General features: G+C 41.4%; 2 protein-coding genes across 8 annotated transcripts in view; one reads left to right on the plus strand and one right to left on the minus strand.

Annotated features, from left to right (window-relative positions):
• Positions 1-1,255, plus strand: part of fcho1 (FCH and mu domain containing endocytic adaptor 1) — a 66,419-nt gene extending 65,164 nt beyond the window's left edge. For all 3 annotated transcript variants that reach the window (XM_040129639.1, XM_040129641.1, XM_040129640.1), the window contains exons 26-27: positions 299-466; positions 833-1,255. In XM_040129639.1, the coding sequence (XP_039985573.1) occupies positions 299-466; positions 833-861 (197 nt within the window). In that variant the 3' untranslated portion in view covers positions 862-1,255. The remainder of the gene's footprint in view (positions 1-298; positions 467-832) is intronic.
• Positions 1,256-1,502: 247 nt separating this feature from the next.
• rfx2 (regulatory factor X, 2 (influences HLA class II expression)) overlaps positions 1,503-21,501 on the minus strand; it is a 28,577-nt gene continuing 8,578 nt past the window's right edge. For 2 of the 5 annotated variants that reach the window (XM_040129645.1, XM_040129643.1), the window contains exons 2-18: positions 18,223-18,331; positions 17,483-17,572; positions 16,136-16,218; positions 15,148-15,418; positions 13,848-13,922; positions 12,458-12,639; positions 12,138-12,257; positions 11,519-11,640; positions 10,929-11,047; positions 7,402-7,514; positions 7,066-7,217; positions 6,281-6,378; positions 5,567-5,716; positions 5,172-5,380; positions 4,919-5,072; positions 4,756-4,798; positions 1,503-3,672 (exon numbers count right to left, since the gene is read on the minus strand). In XM_040129645.1, coding sequence (XP_039985579.1) covers positions 3,551-3,672; positions 4,756-4,798; positions 4,919-5,072; positions 5,172-5,380; positions 5,567-5,716; positions 6,281-6,378; positions 7,066-7,217; positions 7,402-7,514; positions 10,929-11,047; positions 11,519-11,640; positions 12,138-12,257; positions 12,458-12,639; positions 13,848-13,922; positions 15,148-15,418; positions 16,136-16,218; positions 17,483-17,572; positions 18,223-18,330 — 2,211 coding nt within the window. In that variant the 5' untranslated portion in view covers position 18,331 and the 3' untranslated portion in view covers positions 1,503-3,550. Of the gene's footprint in view, positions 3,673-4,755; positions 4,799-4,918; positions 5,073-5,171; positions 5,381-5,566; positions 5,717-6,280; positions 6,379-7,065; positions 7,218-7,401; positions 7,515-10,928; positions 11,048-11,518; positions 11,641-12,137; positions 12,258-12,457; positions 12,640-13,847; positions 13,923-15,147; positions 15,419-16,135; positions 16,219-17,482; positions 17,573-18,222; positions 18,332-18,723; positions 18,816-21,501 lie in introns of all 5 variants that reach the window. The other 3 variants (XM_040129642.1, XM_040129644.1, XM_040129646.1) reach the window with 3 other exon arrangements.

The following is a 21,501-nucleotide window of genomic DNA, read 5'->3' on the forward strand; positions in this document are numbered from 1 at the left end:
TGGATTCTTGTACTTAAAGCACAGGCTGTTCTCCTGTTAAACACCATAAAGAAATCCAGCACTTTACTGTGAAATACGAGCTGGTTGTACACATTGTTAAGAGCTGTGTGAAGTGCAGGGAGAGGCTGCCGGCCCACTTAACCCAGATCTTGTTTGGGAGAATCAACAATTTATCAGTGTTTTAAAAAAAAAAAAAAGAAAAAGAGTAAAGAAACCCCACTGCATTTATGAGCTCTGTCACTGCTGTGAATTCATCTCTGTCTTGTATCTGTGTCTCTGCCTGTCGGCGGCGTCCCAGGCTCAGGGACTCTGTGTGCCAGCTGGCAGTGCCTGGAGGTTCCCCGCGGCCCTCCACCCAGCCTGGCTGTCCAGTTTGTGGGCTCTGGGGCCTCGCTGTCGGGCATGGACGTGGAGCTGGTGGGCAGCCGCTACCGCATGTCACTGGTCAAGAAGAGGTTCGCCACAGGTGACAAATCTGAACACACACTCATTGGGGTTTGTGTTCTCACACTAGATGAGAAAGGGTTCTTTGTTTGGGGATCGTGCTTCACAAAGACATCCGCGACAATTTATTGTTTATTTGTAAACTGGATACTTATTAGATTTACATGCTAATATCAATTGAAAAGGGGGTTTGCCATTTAAAATGATGATAAACGATGGTATAAGTTGGTGTTTTCTTCCTCAGGTTGTAGTGTGGTCCTTATCAAGCCCCAAAAAAAAAAAAAAAAATCACTCTGGACTTAACACAGTGGTTTGTATTTTTATACTATTTGCGTTCCAAGAATGCAGCCGCTTCCTTGTAAATTCATCTTCTGAATCTCTTTCACAGGGAAGTACATGGCGGGCTGCTCCTTGTGAATCGTGTACCGTCACCGGAGGTTCAGAGACCTTTGCACTTTTTTCCGCATCTGAGTCGGGGGGCCGGATAGATGATTTGGTGGTTAGAGATGAAACAGGAGAGGAGGGTCCTTTACTCAGACGTACAGCTCCGCCTTGAAGGACAATGTGCACTTACTTCTGATGGTGTTCTGCTGTTTTAGGACCAAGCCTTTTCTTCTTCTTTTCCTCTAATTTAAGTTGTGTGTTGTACACTCAGTCGTCCTGCCTTCAAGGAGGGAAAGTCTTTTTTCTATTGAATCTCCTGTGTTCACATCGTTTTCTGTGTGCCTTTGTAGGTAGAGACTGCAAACCGAGCTAGATGTCAGAACTTTTCTTGAATTACAAAGGAAAGAAAAAAAAAAAAATGTGTGAATAAAGTGAAGCATATTACTGTGTTGCCATGGAAACTAGGATTTTTAAATTATGTAAATACTGTATCTCTAGAGCATCCTGAAGGATCAAACGAGTCATTTGTGGGCAAAGATCTTCTACCAAACCTTAGGGAAAAAAAAAAAAACAACTGTTTGTAAATCTGCTGTTTGTTCCAATTAGAGGTTTTGTGATGTTGATATTTGATAAAAATAAATGTGCTCAATCCTTTTGGTTTACACCAATTTATTACACATTGTGACCAAGTACAAAATACAGCTGAACTATGCAGTTTATTACAGACCATCATCTGTCCTTAGGCTAGTTAAAGTGTAGTCAAGAACAGGTTTAAAAATACACAAAAATAAGGGTTCAGTATACTTGTAAGAAGAACCAAATCTAGTTCAATAAAAAATAATCCTCCGCCAAAAATCTAAAACAGCCTTACAAAACATTACAATGTACACATAGAAATTACTTTTTTTCCAAAGCACTTGAAGGCAAATTACTGTGACAGGCACAAGTTACAAAAAGCCTTAAATAACTCAAGCTCAAGGATTCTCGTCGCTACAACAAAACCATCTGAGGGAGGAGGGGGGGGGCGAGGAGCAGGGAAAAATAAATCGACCAAACCAGTTTCAACACAAAGCTGATGTCAATCAAATCAGAATAGTTCATATAAATAGAAATTTCTCTTGTGACAGTTTAATAGCTTACCCGGGTGCACGTAGCACCACAGTAATAACTGAATTTCATACACTGAGCGTTTGAGATTGGAAACAAATTTATCACACACACCAGTCTAACCAAATACACATCAAAGCATTTTCTTCTGATACAATGTGACCAACCAAGTACAGTGTGAGGAGCGAGATTAGGCAAAGACCAAAGGCCACAGCACACACTTTTCTACATCATATAAAGATATATATATAATTTATTATGGACAAATTCCCCAAGTAGCGCACCGTATTTTCCTATCTAATTGAAACAGAACATAAGACTTTATCTGAGTAACAGCATGAGGTTAAAGTATCTGTTGTCGGGGAGCACGTGCCAGCTCACATGCCAACGGCCTTCCTCTTCTTGTGTAAGGGTTTTGGTATTACAGGTCCAAAGCTGTAACTTCTATTGATTTATCTTCCTTAGATGAAATGTACAATCACTTTTTTTTTTTTTTAATTTTTTATTCTTTTTAAATCAGGAAATGAGGCTCATTGAGACAGACCAGATTCCAGTTTAGGTTTAAACGTCCAATCACCATTAAGGTGACTGCTCTGGATTTGTTCCCAACTCTGCGGCAGCTGAGTAAACTACCACAGGTCTGCACATGTGAGTCACTGAATGATGCATCCTAACAGCACAGGCAGGGACTATCACAGGTTTGAAACCATTTGGAGGAACGTGGAGAACTATTTACATGAAAGGAAACCAGAGGGGGAGAGGCAAACCGCAACAGTGGCTACATTTTTTTTTTTTTTTTTTTAATACTTGCCTCATGTCATCTGAGCCGAACGGAGCACAGCATAGAAATCTATTGAGGTAAACGAACCGATCTCTTATACAGCCAAGATAATAGACTGTTCCCTGCCCTCCTGACCACTGTGACACTATGAGGCCCTCCTGCCTGACAGACAGAGCCATGACTATGGCTAAGCTGGCGGGAACGACTGAAGGAAAGGTCCTTTGGGTCAGTAGGTTGCATGTTCATCGTTTTTTTTTCTCTTTTTTTCATGTTTGCTGCGAGATGCAGCGGAGGCAACAAGGAGTACACACCTACACCTAATCAATGTTAAAGGTGCTTTGAATGTCTGAGGTTCGGAGACGATACATTCATACTGCGGTAGAGGCACAGCTGAGGGACAGATAGACATCTGTAGTGGTGGTTTCAAAGTTAGCGACCTAAGGCACTCAAATGACACTATGGCACAGCTAGTTAAAATTTGAAAAAAATAAGAATCACAAACACCACACACCACCACTCAAAGTTACATATCCAATAAAAAGGTACTGCACAAAGTCATTCACAGTTGCAACAAAAACAGAAAGGAAATCAGACCTGTGTTACACCCCTTTGAGTAAAAAATAAAAGACGTGAGCTTCCTGGGACAAAGATCACTGTCTTTATAAACGCTAGTGAGGGGAGGACTGACATTGCTACTCTCTTCTTTATGTACATTGCACACACTGACTGCAGAAACACACACTGTGCTCGGCCCAAGAGCCACTTTAGGGTCACCTTTCTAGGGAGAGATGCTGGTCCTCGCGGCTTTCAGTCCGGACCTGTTCAGAACTGGACTCACATCTCCTGCAGAGGGTGGCTCATTTCAATCCTCTCTCTCTTTACAGCTGGCTCAGTAGGCCCTCTGGACACATCAGCATCGCTGCCCAGGTCGCTCATCTCGTCAGAGAAGGATGTATCTAGTGGCAAAGGGAGGGAGGGTTGTGTTAAGAGTCGAAAAGGACAAAGCCTTAGCTGGGTTTAAAGCTACAATACAGCCGCACAGTTCAGTCAGAGACACGTGGCCTCAAGCAGAGGTGAGGACTGAGCTACAGAGGTCTGATAAGTTTGCATCTTTGTAGCAGATTTTTCTTGGTTTGTTTTCAAACCTGTATAGCACAGCTATTGCTTGAGAGACTTTATCAGCCTTCAAACGACTGCCTCTGGAGCCACAAAAGCCTCTATACAACTATGGATCTGGGGAGTACCACTGCAAAAGACTTTGATGTGTAAGCTCAGTGCAGTAACAGTAATGCCATACATAACTCGGGGACTTTGGTTACGAAAATGCAGCCAAGATTCTGTATTTTTCTTGTCAACAAATCCACTGGAAAAACCCCGAACCAACAATGTCTTAGTCTGCCTTTCAACTTCAACTTCGCTACTGTCTGCGGCTCTCAGCCCCAAGCCCATGGGTTCCTTCTGAAGAGACAAATCTTTAAAACTGAGTCTCAAAAACAGGCGTTCATTTTTTAGAAGCCTCATTCATTTCCTAAAATAGCGAAGCACTGTGGTTTTTTTAGAAAACAATATTCAAACAGGAGTAAATAGTACATTTGTTGGGAACTATTCTCAGCCATGACTTAATAAACATTTGGTGCATTAATGAGTATTTAGAGCAGCAGGACAGTGTCTGTGGGATCGACCATGCTCGTCGTGATTAAGGAGCATTTCAGTCAATGTCTCGCTGATGTGTTTTAATAGTTTTTGGACAAAAATGTTCTATGGCTCTGTAGCACAGATGTCTTACCATGTCTTCTCATGGTATTTGTTGACAAGAGGCAAAATACAAAATAACGCCCGCCCTTTAGCTCATCTTTAGCCCTCTGTTAGCTACAGCATTGCTGTTAAAGATGCTTTGTGTTAAATTGTTGTTTTGGCATTTATACTGGAGGAAGAGTTATGTATCATAGACTTGCCATTTAACATCTTTTTGGAGCCAGTTATCTAGGCCATAACCACAACTGATATCAAAACTTGCACTGTTAATAATAAAGCCTTACCTTTTTCCATGAGAGATGGCATCATGGAGCTCAGGTCGCTGAACTGTAATTCAAGAGATGAGAGAGCATTTGTCAACAAGACAACAATTTTCAACAAAATTTCCATCACTCTAATTACAGCGTTTTGAGCAGCCAGAGCAGTTTCAGATATCTTCTTTCTTACCTCTCCCATGACAGCAATAGGAGTCTCTCCGGTGGCCTGAGCCACACGATGCTCCACCAGGTAAAACATGTACTCATCGTACAGAAGACGGATTAGGTGAAAAGAGCCGAAACTGGCTGCGCTACGCAGAGTTAGGTCTCTGATCACCATGGAGCTAAAGGAAGCAGAGAGAATAACAGAGAAATAATCTGTAGAAATCTTGTACAGGGATTGTAAAGAAACTTAAAATCCCTGCACTGTGTTCACATGTTACCTGTAGAAAGACCATTTGAGCAGGAACTGGCGTGCAGCTTTGGGGAAGCTTGGGCTGCCCTGGTGGGGCTTCAGGACCTGAGAGACCACGTTGTCAAGCCAGGTAGCCCACTGATCCAGAGAGCTCTGCTGCTGCAGGGTGACTTTAAAATCCTGCTCCAGACGCTGAACCACACTCTCGTCACACTGACACACCCATGACGCCTGCTCCTGTTAGACAAAACAAACACAACCAGCCATATTCAGCAAGAAACCACATCACACAGTGAGAGATGGAAAACACAGAGTGGCTACAAGTCCACCGTCTGCACCTTGTGCAACATGAGCACAAACTTTTGACATTTTAACATGAAGATTTGACTTCGGATGAACTGGGAAGCTGACGGAAAAGTTTACCTGGACGTTAGCAAAGTCCACCCGGTTGAGATCAGAGAGCATCTGGTTGATTTGGGAGGTGTTCTGGAGGACGGCGCGAGCAGCCTGGGCCAGGTGGTTTAGACTGGTGTAACGTCTCAGAGTCTGGGCAAACGCACTGACCACGGCCACCTGCGCCACACAGAGGAGCAGAGAATACACAGCAATGTTTTGATGCTTTTTTAATATGACTGAAGTCAGTCATGTACAAACCAGTTAAGATCTCTAAGGCTCCCTGTACTTCTGGTACCGCCAAGAGTTCGTGTCCTATGTGACTAAACTCTGGATAGAGCATAAACTCAGAAGTTGTTAGACCACGTCTGACAAACTTTACCATATTAACACATTAAATCACATTAACACATTCACTGCATTTTAACCAGCAGTGTATCTTGCAACTAGATAAATGCAAATTAACTTTGATGCACAGATCAAATCATCCATTTCACTTAAGCAACCTTACATAGTAACATATTAAGTCCAACAGAAATGGCCCGTTGAGATCATACGTCAGCCATACAAAATGTTAAAATTTAATATTAAAGACCGAAGATGTGAGGAAAAGCAATAGATTTAAAAGTCTGACACATTTAATAAAGGAACACAAGACACGCACTTTATGTCATATAATCCATATAAAACGTGCACACACAATCTAACCGACATTGGAAAGTGGATCAGAGCTTTTCTTGTTACCTTGGTGCGGATAATCTCTTGAGGAAAGCTGGTCATGGCATTAGTTAGCCAGCCCTCCAGACTCTTGGCAAAGTTACGGATGGCCTGAGTGAGAGTGCCTGAAGACAGAAAACAGCCTGCATTACAAACTGACTTTACTACATCGCCACTATGCTTGAAGCATAGTAAGCGGAGGTGTGTGAATGCAGCAAACTGTAGCTGAGATGATTCAAGTAATTCTGTCACTGAATAATCACCAAAATCTCTTTCTTGAGGATGCGAAGATCCTGGGACACAGAGTTGGTTACATTAGTTTGTATTTCCTAAAGTGAGCTGAGTCAGGAGTGTTGGGACCACAGACAAAACATGTAAAATTGTTTTTAAAATGTGTCTTCTCTCTCATTACAGTTTTTCATACAAAGCTGAATAGTCGAATAATCAATTAAGTAAATCGACGGGAAATCATTTTGATATTTTACTAATTTTTTTAAGTTTTTTTAAAGTTATCTTTTTTTAAGCAAAAAAAGCTAAAAATCGTCTGGTTCTAACTTAGTTAGTTGTCTCAGTCCTCTCTGATTAGTAACCAACAACTCATTTAAATACATTAACTTAGGCTCTGGGAAATAGTAATAGATTTTTTTTTACTATTTCCTGTCCATTCATAGACCTGATATTTTATTGAATGATTAATTGAAAAAATAGCTGTTAAATTGGCAATGAAAATACTCATTAATTACAGCCCTTGCGTCATACACTTTCTCTAATTCACAGTCTCTTATCAAAATAAAAACAACAGTTGTACTGACTGGGAACAGGACGCAGGACATCAGGGATGAGGATCTCCACCAGAGCCTGGTACAGGATGTGATCACAGCTCCTCATCCATAGTCTGATCGGTTCATATTTACACAGAGCCACCAGCTTCTCTCTGGGAATCACACCTTCGAGGTCATCATCACTACACACAGAACGAACAAACAAAAAAAACTTGAAAAAAAACAAAACAAAAAAAACAAAAACAATTCAAGACATTCAAGATTTAATTTAGCTCAGACTATAGACAGTATGGGTGAATTTAATCCTAAACAGCAACTTCCTTTTCAACACTGAAGCCTTGGCTCCTCCTGTATCTGTGATCTGACCTGTTGGGGATGGTAGTATTTCCTTCACTAGATGGCGGTGTTGAATACCAAAAGGTCTGCCAGAGTTTCTCAATATAGTGGAACTGGAGGTTCATCACCACGTCCAAAGTAGCCTGCAGGAGAGCGGCAAAGGAGGGAGGAAGGGAATGAAGGGGAGGGAAAAGAGAGGGAGGAAAGGGGGGACAAAACATAGAGAGCTGAACCATGGCAACCAGACACACAACAAAGTTTCTACAGGCAGGCAGGCAGCCTCTCGCTTTCTCCGGGCCCTCCTGGTTAGACAATGAGCCAGCTTAAACACAGCTCCCTGCCCATTAATCATTAAGATGATCCTACAGACCGCGTTCAGGCTTCATCTGGAGTTTTTTCCAAGTTGATTTCACTCATTTTTTTTAAACGTTGGTTGCTTTTATAAGGCAGATTAGTCTCGCAGATTTATGCATGCATTTGACCTCGTTTTAGTGGCGAGGCACTGACCTGAACCAACCCATGTGATTTCCTCTTTCCTGTTCATATGTATGAGGCTCTTTGAAAGCAGAGTATACTGCACACAAGTGAACGCTGCAAGAACGCAGAGGAAGCAGTGGCACGCTACTGTTCTTAAACGATTAAAAACAGTTTTGGGACTTTATGGTCGGAGGAAAAGACGTCACCCGTTTCTAAAAAGAGAGTGAACAGAAAAAAAACTCTAAAACTCAACACACATATATGAAATTAAAACACAAAACCCAGCACTGCAGAAGTCCATTCATCAGGCCAGAGGAAATGTCAGCCTGACTCCACATGACGCATAGGTCAAACTCTTTTTGTTTTTGGTCTCAAACGGTCCAGTATATCTCTACCTTGAGAATCTACTGAGTATAAGAGTATATTTCACACTGTGCCCAGAGATTCTCTTCTTTCTCTATCTGGCAGGACATGCACTTGCTGCTGGATCTTGTTACACAGCAGTGTAGGCTTCAATCACATGATATGTTTTTGCTTCCTCTCCAGCTGTCGCCATGGCAACCTTGTTTACAGTTGCCCCCAGCAACAGGTCAAACACAGAACTCCAAAACAAAAAGGAGAATTCCCCATCCCTACTAAACAAGAGCGTTTTACCTCAACAGTTTTTCACCACACAAGAAAAAACGGCATGCCTTAAAATCACAGACAGAGGAGTGCCTGCAGCAGAGATTCCCAAATCTTAACCCCTCACTTTTGTGCATAGACGTCAAATACTGTCGGTTTACGGAGTGATTTATTATCCTCGATGTTTTATTAAACACCCAATTATTTGTGCTTAAACATTAATTTAATGGCAGGGCAGATGCCCGAATATTTGGCTATTGTTACCATGACATTAATAAATACTGGATACAGTCGATACAAATCTGTTTATAGCCACACTCAAAAATAATTGCATGACAGTAAAGTGAGAAATAAATCATTGTTTTATGTTTAGGCCAACTTGTTACCTTAATTTCTCCTGTAACTTTAAGTACTATCAATAAAAGTGCTGGCAAACATGTTAACAGGTCACGGTTGGTCCGGGAAAAAAGTGAAATGTATAAACATTAAACACGCAGAGGCAATGAGAGCTGTGAGAGTGACAGAAATGCGCTGGCAGACAAAGACAGGAGCCCATGTGCCTGTCCACAGACAAGGCAACACAAAGGCCCGAGGGGAGGCCACCACAAAGACACTAAGATGTCCACCCAGCACGCTGAAAGGTTAATTGGCATGTCTTGAAAGCTGCACAGAGATGAAAAGACGGCTGGAACAAAGGGAGCGTGGTGAGGCTGGACAAGGGGAGGGCAGGGATAATATGATAAAGCCAGAGCTTCACTGCTTTAATCACAGCCTCTCTCCTGCTGTAAAGCCCCCAAATTTTAATGTTCAGTATTATTTCTACTCTTCTCCTAGGCAATGTGCTTCTTCCTCAGGGGTTACTCTTCTGCCTACTCAAAATCATTCTCCTACCAGGAGACTATGAAATCTATGAAATGTCATTGCGCAATACACCCTCTCTCTTTCTTCATCCATTTTCCTGATGCAGTTCTTTATAGACTTTTCTGTCAGGCTTTGCTTAGCTTAGAGACGGGACACCTGTTGACTGCTGTTCATTGTGCCTCCGGTTTCGGTATGCGTATCTGCCCTTATTAATCAATTCATAATGAATCTTACGGGATAAGGCAGGCGCTATTCTATATTTTTCTTACTGTCAAGAAATCCCACAAAGTCAGCAATGCAATAGTTTGTTGCTCAATACTTCTGGAGCAACACACTACATTACTTTTCTTTACCCTGTCTGTGACACTCAGCCCCAAGTCCCTAGTCAAAGTAAAACTTTAAAAACAGCTCACAAATATGTAGTTTGATTTTTTTTTTTTTTTTTTAAATACTCACTAATTTCCTAAAATAGGTGGGCACTCCATAGTTTTAAGCAAATGCTACCCAAACGGGGGTAAATAGAGCATTTTTGGGGGGACAGCAGATTAACACAGATTTGGTGCCCTAGTGAGTATTTGTGGCAGCAGGGTGGTGTATGTGGGACTGACTCAAAATAAACTACAGTGCCAGTGATCATGGTAATGAAGAAATGTCTGCCATGTCTGCCAGTGTGGCTCACTGATGTGCTTTTTTTAAAGTTTTTGGACAAAAATTGGAGGCTTAAGGCACAGAAGAATAGGCTTTTTCAGGCTTTGGATACATAGAAAATACTTATTCATTGTATCAGTAAATTTTTGATTTAGTTCTTTTAATGGGATTTGTTGATAATAACGGTAATATAGAATATCACCAGACTGGTTAACACACAATAAGTAATTCAGTATAGAAAAGATATGCATCAGCAGGTCAACAGTTCAATATGAGATAATTAAGTGTTATCTAAAAGCAGGAGGTATTATCAGAGCCATTACAATTTAATTAGTGAATAAATAGCATTTTTCATTGTTACAGTGGTTTTATTTCAGCCACAAACTGTTATAATTCACATTATTATATTAATAAACTTTATTTGTGACAGGGAGTATTTAAAACTGTATTTTTCCTGTTTTTCTGTAAAACAAAGTCATGTGTTGCTTATGAAGCTTATGTTTAATGTGAGAAAGCTGAAAATTGTCAGTCATTGTGTTTTTTTTGCTTAAGATAAGTTTGAACCCTTGAACAGTTGCCAGTCTCTGGCCTCAAGTTTAATGCTGTTTCAGTAAATATTCACACATCATTGTCACCTCAGTCGGAACTATATTCACAGAGCTGTAGCAGACAGTGACATATGGCGAATGTAAAGAAAGACACAAATAAATATTCCGGATTTGTACTGGCAAAATGCATTTCTCCAGTGAAAGATGACTGATATGTTCATCCCCTGCAGAACCATGTGTCAACAGCCCGGAGGAAGAAAGACATGATGAGCTCTGCTGCAGGTCTGAATGTGAGAAGCGACAAAACTGAGGAGCAAGCCACAGCTCAAAATTTCAATATTGGTTCAAATCCTTCGTAAGGCAGCGGAAAAAATAAAGTAGTGCTGTGATATGACCCACCTCACAGTGGTCTCTGTAGAGCGTCTGCAGCTTTTTGATATCATTCATGTTGATGCGCTCAGGCAGAGGCTGAGTGCCCAAGTCAGGAGATGGAAATGGAGGCAAGGTGTGGGATGTATCTGTATAAAGCAACAATGTAAACAGGTGTCACTCTTTTCACTCGCACACACACACACACACACACACACACACACACACACACACACACACACACACACACTTGCACACACACACACACACACACGCTCATGGACTTAGAAACCAACTGTATAGGAAACTGTATAGGAAGATCATATGATGTATGTAAACACAGAAACACATATCCTATTATTGTCTCAGCAAACAAGATGTCTGACAATTGATTTTACCATCTGACATGTATTATGTACATGTATGCTGGCTCTGTATGAAGTCAGCATGGTAGCCAACATGGTATCTGTGCAAAATATGATTCTACTCTTTGATTACATTGGAAAAAAAATATCTAGAACCATGGTATGAAAATCAAGACATAAAAGTGATATATTAAAAGCAGTGGTTCAATCTAGGATACATAGATGAGGTGGCAGCCAACCAGCTACTGTCCTTACCTATGTACTGTTGGTGGTGTTGGCTCTGAGCAGCCACTGACTGCTCTGGAGTGCTGTTACAGTGCTGAGAGCTCCCACACAGGCTGTCAGACATACCATCCACCTTCTGTAGAGGTTTAAACCTATACAGAGATGAGAGAGTGGGACATTTTCGAATGTTAGCTGACTTTTGAATACCTGAGAAAACAGGACTAAGAGATAATCTGCTATTGAGGGCTGGGAGTAGGCAGGTTTTCATTCCAAAGAAAAACCAGAAGGTGGGTGAGGAGCAACATAAACAACCATGACAGAAAGAGAAAAGGGCAGGGAAAAAAGAGGGAAAGAGCTTGTAGAGGAAAAGGGGAGGAGATAGATCACAAGACAAAAACTAAAGCACAGCAAACAGTAGAGGATTGGTGATGAAAGTAAGGCAGCTCTCGAATGTCATCAATAGCAAAATTTGATTTACACATCAAATTTAATCAGAAACACCTAAAACATTTTTTTGCCAAAAAGAAAAGAACCAATAAAATGGTACAGGATGAATGGAAAGTTGTGAAAAATGTGTCAGAGAGCAAGACAACTGGAAAGAAAGATTATGAAAGGTAAAAATGGCAGAATGCATGGAGCGAGTGCTGACCTCTGTTTCTGGTGGACAGGCTGCTGCCTCATGGCCATGTACTGGGTGTCCTCCTGCAGCCGGTTGAGCGGTGAGTCTGGCTTCACCCGGATGCCATAGTAATGATACTTAGAGTTACCTCTGGTAGATTCAGTGAGAGAAAAACCAGAAACCAGTGAGGAGGGGAAGACTTGCCATCAGTGTAATCACTATCATTATCCTCTTCCATCAGCAAGTCTCCAATGCCTATAAGCATCATCATACTCGTCACATCTATAATGGTAACATGATTACTGTTATCAGCATCTTCAGCATTGGCAACAACCTCTTCCTGTTTGTACCTGGTGCCAAGGCGGCGGGTCCTTAGGCCCATGAAGACCGAGCGGATGAGTTTGCCGAAGGAGGCTGCGTTGACCGGATCCAGTTTCTGTTCCTGACAGTGCCGCAAGTAATGGTTATACAGGGAGCACCGGGGCAGGCTCACTCCCTCTGCTGTCTCATAGTTGTCCAGCAGCCACTGCAGCTAAAAATACACAGAAGACACAGTCGCACAATCAGTGAGCCTCAATGGACAAACTCTGCTCTGTGCTAATCACCTGGCCATCAGTGGAGAGGAGCAGTGCATCTTATTATCACATCAAAAGACAGATAACACACACCATACACACACATCACATAACCACCTGTTTTAGATGGTGAAACACCAGAGAGATTACTGCGCTCCTGCTAAGCCTAGGCCTTTATATTCTTGACTGAACCAGTAAGTACAACATAAGGAATGGATGATTGAGTGAACACTCAAACACCTGAGGTGCTATTATTCTATTGTACAAATCTCCAAGACAGTCAATTCTGAGGTGGACACAGTCATAGCTCTGTCTGTAACAGCACAATCAATTTACATTAAAAGATCAAATAACCAATATACGAATCAGATTCAAAGCAAATACATCAAATGCTATTCATACAAAGCTCAAGTTAAGAGCTGGAAGGTAGGGAAAGCATCTAAATCACAAATCTCCCCATGTGAGTGAGAGGATAAGGATAAAAATACTATAAGAATCTCATTTAAATGTCATTGTAATTGAGTGACAGCCTCTCAACAAGAGGACAAGGTAGACCGCACTCGATCAGTCATTTGCGTGTAAAAAAATCTTAAAAGCCCTTCTCGTTTATTTGCCTTCATTTGAATGGGGGAACTGCGCTGCTGTGACCTCATCTGACAGGGGTTGCGTTGGCTAATCATACACATGCAAGTGCGCATGGAAACCCGGTCGCTCCAACTGGACTTGTCAGATTGTATTTCACTGTCTCACCGATACATGAAACAACACACCCCCGCTAACGCAGCTCCTTGTGTTGTTTAAACGTGGGGCAAATGCCCGTCTGAATGCGGCCTTATTCTGCAAAAATCTATGTGTGCATGTCTTGGTTTATTTAAGTGTATAAATAACACAATCAAATTAAGTCCAAGTAGAGCATTAAGACACACATACAAGATACATTTCTTGAGAAAAAAAGTGATAGCAAATGCAAGTTCAGATCAAGGACGAAATCTAATGGAGACAATGTGTGTCAGTGGGACAGTGCAGAGACATTAAAGCTAGCAGTAGGTAGTGTGTTCAACTGAGCAGAACAGAAAGAACAACACACTGCCTACAGGTTCAGCCACGGATTTCTTTTTTAATTTTCTCTAATGTCCTTTTCAAAGAAAGCTCCTGGTTGACTTACATGGCTGTTGAGCAGGCTGCTTTTGTGACTTGCAATTCCTTCAGACTTTTGGAGGTTTTCAATCGCCATTTCAAGCTAAAGAAAGAAAAAGCATGCAAAATAAATAAATAAATAAAATAAGAGTGGACACAGAAGGGAGAGGAGGCAAAAGAGTGAGAGAGAAAGAAAAAGACAAGGGAACAGAAATAAGCAGGGTATATGAAAAAAAAAAAACAGATAAAAGGAAATAAGACTGTTAGCGAGCAGCCAGATCTCTGCATTTCCATTAAAAATCAGTCAGTGTTGCAGCCAAATCCATTATTGTCTGACAAAAGCATGCAAATCAAGTGACTCATAGGGTTAAGCTGCTCAGTGAAGGCTTGCAGTCAGACATTCTAATGTATGCAAATAGGAATCACAAACAGGGGCACAGGTCATGTCAAGCTCAGTGACAATAGGTCAACAACCCCCCCACCCCAAAAAAAAAAAAAAAAAAAAAAAAAGAAATAATATTTGAATAACTAAAAGTCAGATAAAGTAAGCTGTAACTATGGCTTAAAAAGTCTCATGGTAAAAAAAAAAAAAAAACACTGACATATTGTTCTGTCTTTGGACAACAAAAAATAATGGAGTCCAACTGGCGGGCAAAGTGAATGACAAAACCAGGGACATTCTGTTGAGCTGTAGAAGAAAATCAAGTCAAAAAAAAGAAAAGATATGTGGTATTGCAGCCAAACTGGAGACATAGAAGAAAAGGAAAAAGAAGCAGGCAGCGTTCCAAGCCTTAAGAAGGCTCCCGAGGGCTCTTGGCCAAATGGTAATGAGCCCCAGGGGTTGCTTTGTTTTGCAGGGCGCTCAAGTGCCTGTGAAAACCTCTGAAACAAGGCAGTACTGAATTATTTAAGCCGGTGTCCTGATTCTACAGGCTCTCTGTCCTGTACTGCTCTGCTCTCTGTGTGTTACTGCAGAGCCAGGAGGCCCCGACTCAGGCTCCTGTAAACCCCATATGTGTGTGTTCGTCAGGCTTGTTCTAGGAGCCTGCCCAGTCTGGACAAAGACTCAGGTAGCAGTAGTGACAGTTACCACCAATTTGCATCTCATAACACTATATGCTAGTGGGGATCTCTGCTAGGTAAGCCATGTTGTGTTTTTTTTCCAAAGTATTTATGTACTTTAGAGAACAAAAACAATAATTTGGACACATAGCGGTTGAGAAAAGATAAAATCTCTCAAGCATAAACAGTCAGTCATTTGGTCTTTGGTTGTTGGAAAACTCTCACTTGCAGGCTGCCACTGGAACATTGGTATCAGTGTTGCTCACCATAGCCGAGGAGGAGCGAGATGAGTGTGATATGTGGTTGCGGCTTCCCTCCATGCTTCCTCCATGGATCAGGTAGGTACTGCCACTGGAGATGATGTGGCTGCTGCCCACATCCATTGCGATGCCCACCATGCCATGAGGGGGCACCCCACCACTGGCAGAGGAGACCACCGTGGTGACATGAGCTCCACCGGCCTGCGAGTCAAAGTAGGTCCCCCCACTGCTCTGCCCGTACAGCTGAGCCTCAGGGTTGTAGGAGTAGGCCGCTCGGCTGAGGAACGATCATTGTAATTAACATGCAGTGATGTCAATACATGATGATGCTACACAAAATACATTTCATGACCAGTGGTGAATTTTTTTTTTAAGCAGTATGTGCCATCTGACAAATCTGATACCTTACTTAATCTCGTTTACACAACAATTTAACTGATGTCAAAATATTTGGTTATGCTGGAGTCATATCTAACTGTGGGGAAAAAAAAATCACTTTGGTTTCAATTAGCTTTGATGGCATTCTGATTAGAGCGACTTTAAAAGCAGTTGGATCTGGCACAGTTAAAATGATGAGAAAAGTGGACTGGAAAGTCTTATTTGTCATTATGCTTTCCATTCAGCGACCATTCATACATAATTCAAAGAAAACTCTGCATTTAGGGTGGAGCCAAATATTATGCACAGTTCTGTGTAATTTGAAGAGAAAAAAACGTTTTACAACATTTTAGCATCTTACACAGTGGCCATTTTAAACTATGGTAAACATTCTCTCCAAAAATGACAGGATTCACTGTCTCAAATAATAAGGCTATCAAATGTTTACAAAATCATATAAATATTAAAACTGAATTTTTTGTTTAAAATTTGTTACTAAAATTTACCTAAACACAACTCCGCTTTTCTTCTCGATAGGTTTATGTTAAACTTTATTTCATGCATCATGAAATTCCTTAATTCCTTTGCTGTATATTTTAAACGTAACAGTGCTTACATAGTTCCATTGGTGTAAACAGCCTCTCCACTTTCTCCTACATATTGAACCTGGGATGGGTAGACATGTTGCACCTGCTGAACCTACAGAGAGAAAACACAAGAATTAAAGCAGGGCTCACAGTTAATAGACCTGAGAATAAAGAAAAATCTTACCCATGAATCTTTATTTGTAGACACATAAAGACAGTGCTAGGACATAAAATGCCACTGAGATTGTAGTTGACTATTTACACAAATACTGTAAAGATAAATACGTTAAATATGTGGGTGTAGGTATGTGCACACCCCTATGTGTTTGCATGCAGTACAATGAAAAAAAAAAAAATCTATCCACCCCTTGGTTTGTTCACAATAATTTGCCAAAAGCAGAAGCCTCAACAATATCACTTAACATTTCAAAGCACCGACTATTGTATTTAGACCTAGCAAGGCATTTGGTGTAGAGTTTCTATAATGCTTTAAGTAGGTAATAAGTACCTGTGCTTTAATAAAAACAAGTTTGATCTGACAGGCATCACAACTGGTAATGAATGATGTAGTGAAGGGAAAAATGGTGAAAGCAGGTAATGAACTGCCAATCTGCTAAAGGCTTATTTTGTGACATGTGGCATCACCCAGAAATAAGAGACTGGCTCCTAAAACCAGCTAATAGCGGACAGTCAGATCAGATCCTGGTTTCCACCATTAGACGCTAAACATCACACAGATTTTTTGTTGGGATTTGGTTCAAGCCCCCAGGAACATCACCGGGCTTTGCAGACTCTCTACCATACACAATCATCACAAAAGATACTTTTTTCATGTTATTCATGTATGCAAGCAGTGGACCAGGCTCAGCCAGAGAAAGACCCCCAATGAGGGGCACAGGAAGCAGGAGAAACATTTTAACCTCTGGATGAGCAGCTTTCGGCAGAATGGATGGGCTGCCACGTTTGGGATCTTTATCCAGTGTTTAACACAAAAATGGTTTGGTTACTGTTTAACTTGTTTACTGTCTAATATGTGCATCAAAAGCAAAACCAACAATCCCCAAGACTGACTGTTATTATTTAACCTGAATGAAAATTCTGGCCCCAATAAGACATGAAGAGTTGATCAAATATTTGTAAGTGACACAAATAAACCCTGGTGAAACAGGCTAACAGCTAGTTTTGCCAACTCTAGATTCTGTTTTATTTGAATAAACAGAAATAAATTGAATCATCGTGTTACTTTATTATAAAAGAAAACACTGTACAGGTCTCAGTCACAAAATTCATAATAATTTGATTTTAAAAAATGTAAAAATTCAAGGGGTGCACAGATATTTTCACAGCACTGTATATGTATGTACAGTACTGTGTACCTGCTGAGGGACTTGTTGAACCCTGGGTACTGAAAGCTGCTGTACTTGTCCTCCCTTCTGAGCTGAGCCTGTGGCTTGAACCAGCACCCTCTGTGTGGATACAAGACATCACTCAATTACATAGCTATGTATGTACAATTACACACATCACTGTAAATATTAGAGTCAACACAACATAGGCCAACATATCAACAAATGTCATACTCACAGACTCAATGTCAGACTGGTGTACTGTTATTGTGCAATGAACAACAGAATTTCAGACTGCGTTCAATATGGTCAATTAACGATGCGGTTTTTTTTCTTAGTGTAGCCTCAAATAGTCCAATAAAGTAAAAACAGTTAGAGGCATGGCTGAACCATTTCCTGCTAATATGGTGGTGGATAAAGGAGGTAACTGTTGGCAGTGGAGGGATAGCAGCCTTAGTTGCTACCCAAGTTACAAATTGGAACCACGGTTTAAAAAAAAAAAAAAAAATGTATTTATTGCAGGTGGTGACCGGAGCATTAGAACACAAGCACATCCAGGAGAGATTCTATTGTCAAGATATCTGTTTTCTTCATGCACAGGCACTAATATAGCAAGTAGGTCCTGGTTTGGTTTCCAAAATAACTATTCTTTTATGCCTAACATTTGGAAAAAGGGGGATGGAACAAAGGGATGGAACAGTTAAGTCATGACAGACTTTCCCCATTTGTCCTGTCATTACAGTAGCAGCAGGGTAGGGGTAGTGCCCTACCTGCTGCGAGGCTGGGACAGGCTGTACCACAGGGGCCTGGGCTGATGATGACGTCCGCAGCGCTGCCACACTGGTCGTGGTGTCTGACCCTCCCTCGGAGCTCTGCATGCTGGATTGCAGGGGAGACATGAAGAAGGAAAAAAGAGAAAAGACATGAGTAAGGGGAGTTTTATACCAGACTGAGGAAATACTCTTACAGGTAACAATGAGACTAGAAGAAAGGAATAAGAGAATTTAAAGTCTATACACGTGGACAGCCATACTAAATAAATGCTCTTCCACCCCATCCCTTCTCTCTTGGAGCCACCAGAGCATTCATTGGGCCCCAGGGGGTTTCTGTCTTTGCAAAGTCAAGCCGAGTCACTAAAGCTCTCAGAGCCCCCAAGGCTGCCCACCTTTGGCCTTAATCAATGGCAGCCCAACAGTATTACACAGACTCTCCTAGTCCTGCTGACAGAACAGACCCAGGTGAAAAAGTTACAGTACAGGAGTTCAAGTTACCAACAGGACTGAAGTGCTTCCTGAGGACCAAATCCACTGCAGCCACTCGCCTTTCCACTGGGTGACAATGTGCACAGCATAGCAAAGGGGAGCTAAAAATGGAGTGACACAAAGGCTCTCTTTTAAAAAAAAAAAAGACATAGGGGGAAAGAGCGGGAGTAAGGCAGGGACAAGAGAAGAATAGAGCAAGGGGGAGTAAGCAGATAAAAAACAACTTCCTCACTCTCTTCCATAAAGAAAAACCAAAGTGAGAAAAGGATGAAAATGGCAGTGGGGCTCCAGCCCCTGCCAGGGTCTTGATGATATCCAGCGTTTGTTTCTAACGAGAGCCGTTCTCTGAGGGCTCCAATAATCCAGCTGATATGAGGAAATTCCTCAATGCTTTGTAAACGTTTGTCAGTTGCTATGGTGAGGAATCCATGACGACCACCCCCAACTCAACCCTCGTCCTCCCCTCCCTCTTCACTCCTCTATTTCTCCCCCTTTATAAAGCTCTTGCACAGGAACTTTTGAGTGCGACCGCAAAGAGGAGAGGGGGAGGAGGATTAGAATAAGGGAGAGGGACATACAGCACAGTTGGGGGGGTTGGTTGGATTGATGAGCAGCCTTTGGTTTAAGGCAGAAACCCAGGAGCAGCAGGAAAAGTCAGTAGGGAGACGGGAGATGGGAGAGGTGTTCACCAGGAGCATTACACCGAAGGGCTGCAAGACACAACCTGCTAGAGACATGCTGTGATTAGTCATAACACAAAACATGCACTACAATGTTATTTTAATTTACTGGAAGAGACCAGATGAACACCATTTATGCTGCAGTAATCTGCAAGCTGAACTATTAGATACAAACAACAGGTGCAGCCACGCATGTCTTTTGGCTTTCTCAAATCTAACCTAAACCTTCTGATCGGGCTGCACGATTAAAGTGATTAAATTTGTGATTTTGCAGTCTCATTCTTACATAAGGTTTCTTTCAGATTTGCATTAACGGGGAGATCCACTGCCTCAAACCTGGTGCTCCTAAGGGGTCTCTAAATTTCATCAATAAATGAGAAGGACAGAAGGGGCAGTAATGAAAACAAATGTAACATGACCAACAGAAGAGAAGAAAAGTGCTTTGGAGAAACAACAAAAACAAGGGCAAAATGAGTCAGAATCAAGGAAACCTTGCTTGTGATGGAGAGGAAGGGGAAATACTTTTAACCAAACCACAGTTCCAACAAAAATGTTGTGCTCACACCAAAGTTGGAGTCACATCCTCTCCTGTTGAACATTTTTAGAGTTAAAGACTATGCTGATACAGCATAAAACCACTTATTTATACAACCACCTAAAAGGTTGCCACTAAATACAACATGATGAAGCTATCATAGACACTACCACAAAATCCCTACTATTCATAAGCAAAACATTCCCACAGGCAATAGGAAATTGCAAGCGCAAATGTTTTACTTGAAAAATGTTTTCCCTAAGGATCTTGACACTAAATTGTAATATCAACGGTGGACTAGAAAATAGTGAGTTTTATTTTATCCAGAATTGAGGAGGCCACTCAGGATTTTGTTCAGGCTGCATCACACTACAGGCTACATGGAGTTACATCTGGCACTCTCACTCTTCATTTCTGAATCGAATGTTAATTATAGCATCAGTCGTCCAATCACAGCTCTCTACGGTAAAACGATCTAAATACAAAATACAAGGGAATTCAAATCTGGTTGTGAAAAGAACAGAATAGTACACATCTGACCTGATCTGAAAGCACCAAAGAAATCAAAAAGATTAGACCTTGAACAGACTGACCTTGCTAAAGATACACTACTTTAATTTTTTCACATCCAACAGCACACAAATTAAAAAAAAAAAAAAAAAATCACTGCTTAACTGTCCACTGTGTCTAGTTTGGTGCCGTAAAAAAATCAGAGTGTACCTTTGAGAAAGAAAAAAAAACAGGTTTGGGTGTGCCACCACTGGCATTTTCCATGTTTGGAGATTTTGCCACAGGCAGACACTGCTCTACCTACATGACTAATAGACTGAGTGGAGGAGGCCCATGTTGAAATTCCTGATGTGTGTCAATCTTCAAAACACACACAGTTCTACAGTGAGTTACTCTCTGAGTAGCCCTCTGAGTTCGTCTTCTGTGTATTTGTTCAGAGCAAAATTAGCACTTTCATGTGAAGGCTCTCATATTACATATCTCATACATTTTTCTTCACACCTCTTTCTTGTATCTCATTTAAGTACCAAAAGTCCATTATCAGAAGGATGATAACAAGGACTGAAGATTTTAAAAGCTGCTGCAATGCTCAAGTATCATTCTAAAGCAATGCATTTGTTTATGTAGTGTCAGTTCAGTTATAAATACACTTCTAAGAATCCCATCATTTATCTTTAGACTGGTTATTTTCACCAGAGGAAGTGACACAGGCCTGGGGGCTTCTTTATGCCATTAAGGAGTGGGTGGCATGGCAAGATGTTGAGGGATGAGGAAACAGAGCACTGACCTTCATGTTTGCATCCATTAAAGCTCAATTAAAGCACTGGCTTTAATAGGTATAGTGAAGTGTGCTAAATCATTGCGTTGGAGGCAGAGAAAGAGGACAGAGAGCAGGCAGAGAGAAGTCTTTCTACTTAGTGTTGAGGGAAGGTTAAAAGCCACACAAATTCCCCACCAGCAGCTCTGAAAGGCACAAAGGTAGAACACAGCAGGAGATACAGCACACTGCTGCAAAAACCGTTACCCTGGATGGGCTGCTGTTTAGAGCCAAACCTTTCTGCC

This window comes from Xiphias gladius, chromosome 6 (genome assembly GCF_016859285.1).
Source record: "Xiphias gladius isolate SHS-SW01 ecotype Sanya breed wild chromosome 6, ASM1685928v1, whole genome shotgun sequence".
In the NCBI taxonomy this organism is placed as follows: domain Eukaryota; kingdom Metazoa; phylum Chordata; class Actinopteri; order Istiophoriformes; family Xiphiidae; genus Xiphias; species Xiphias gladius.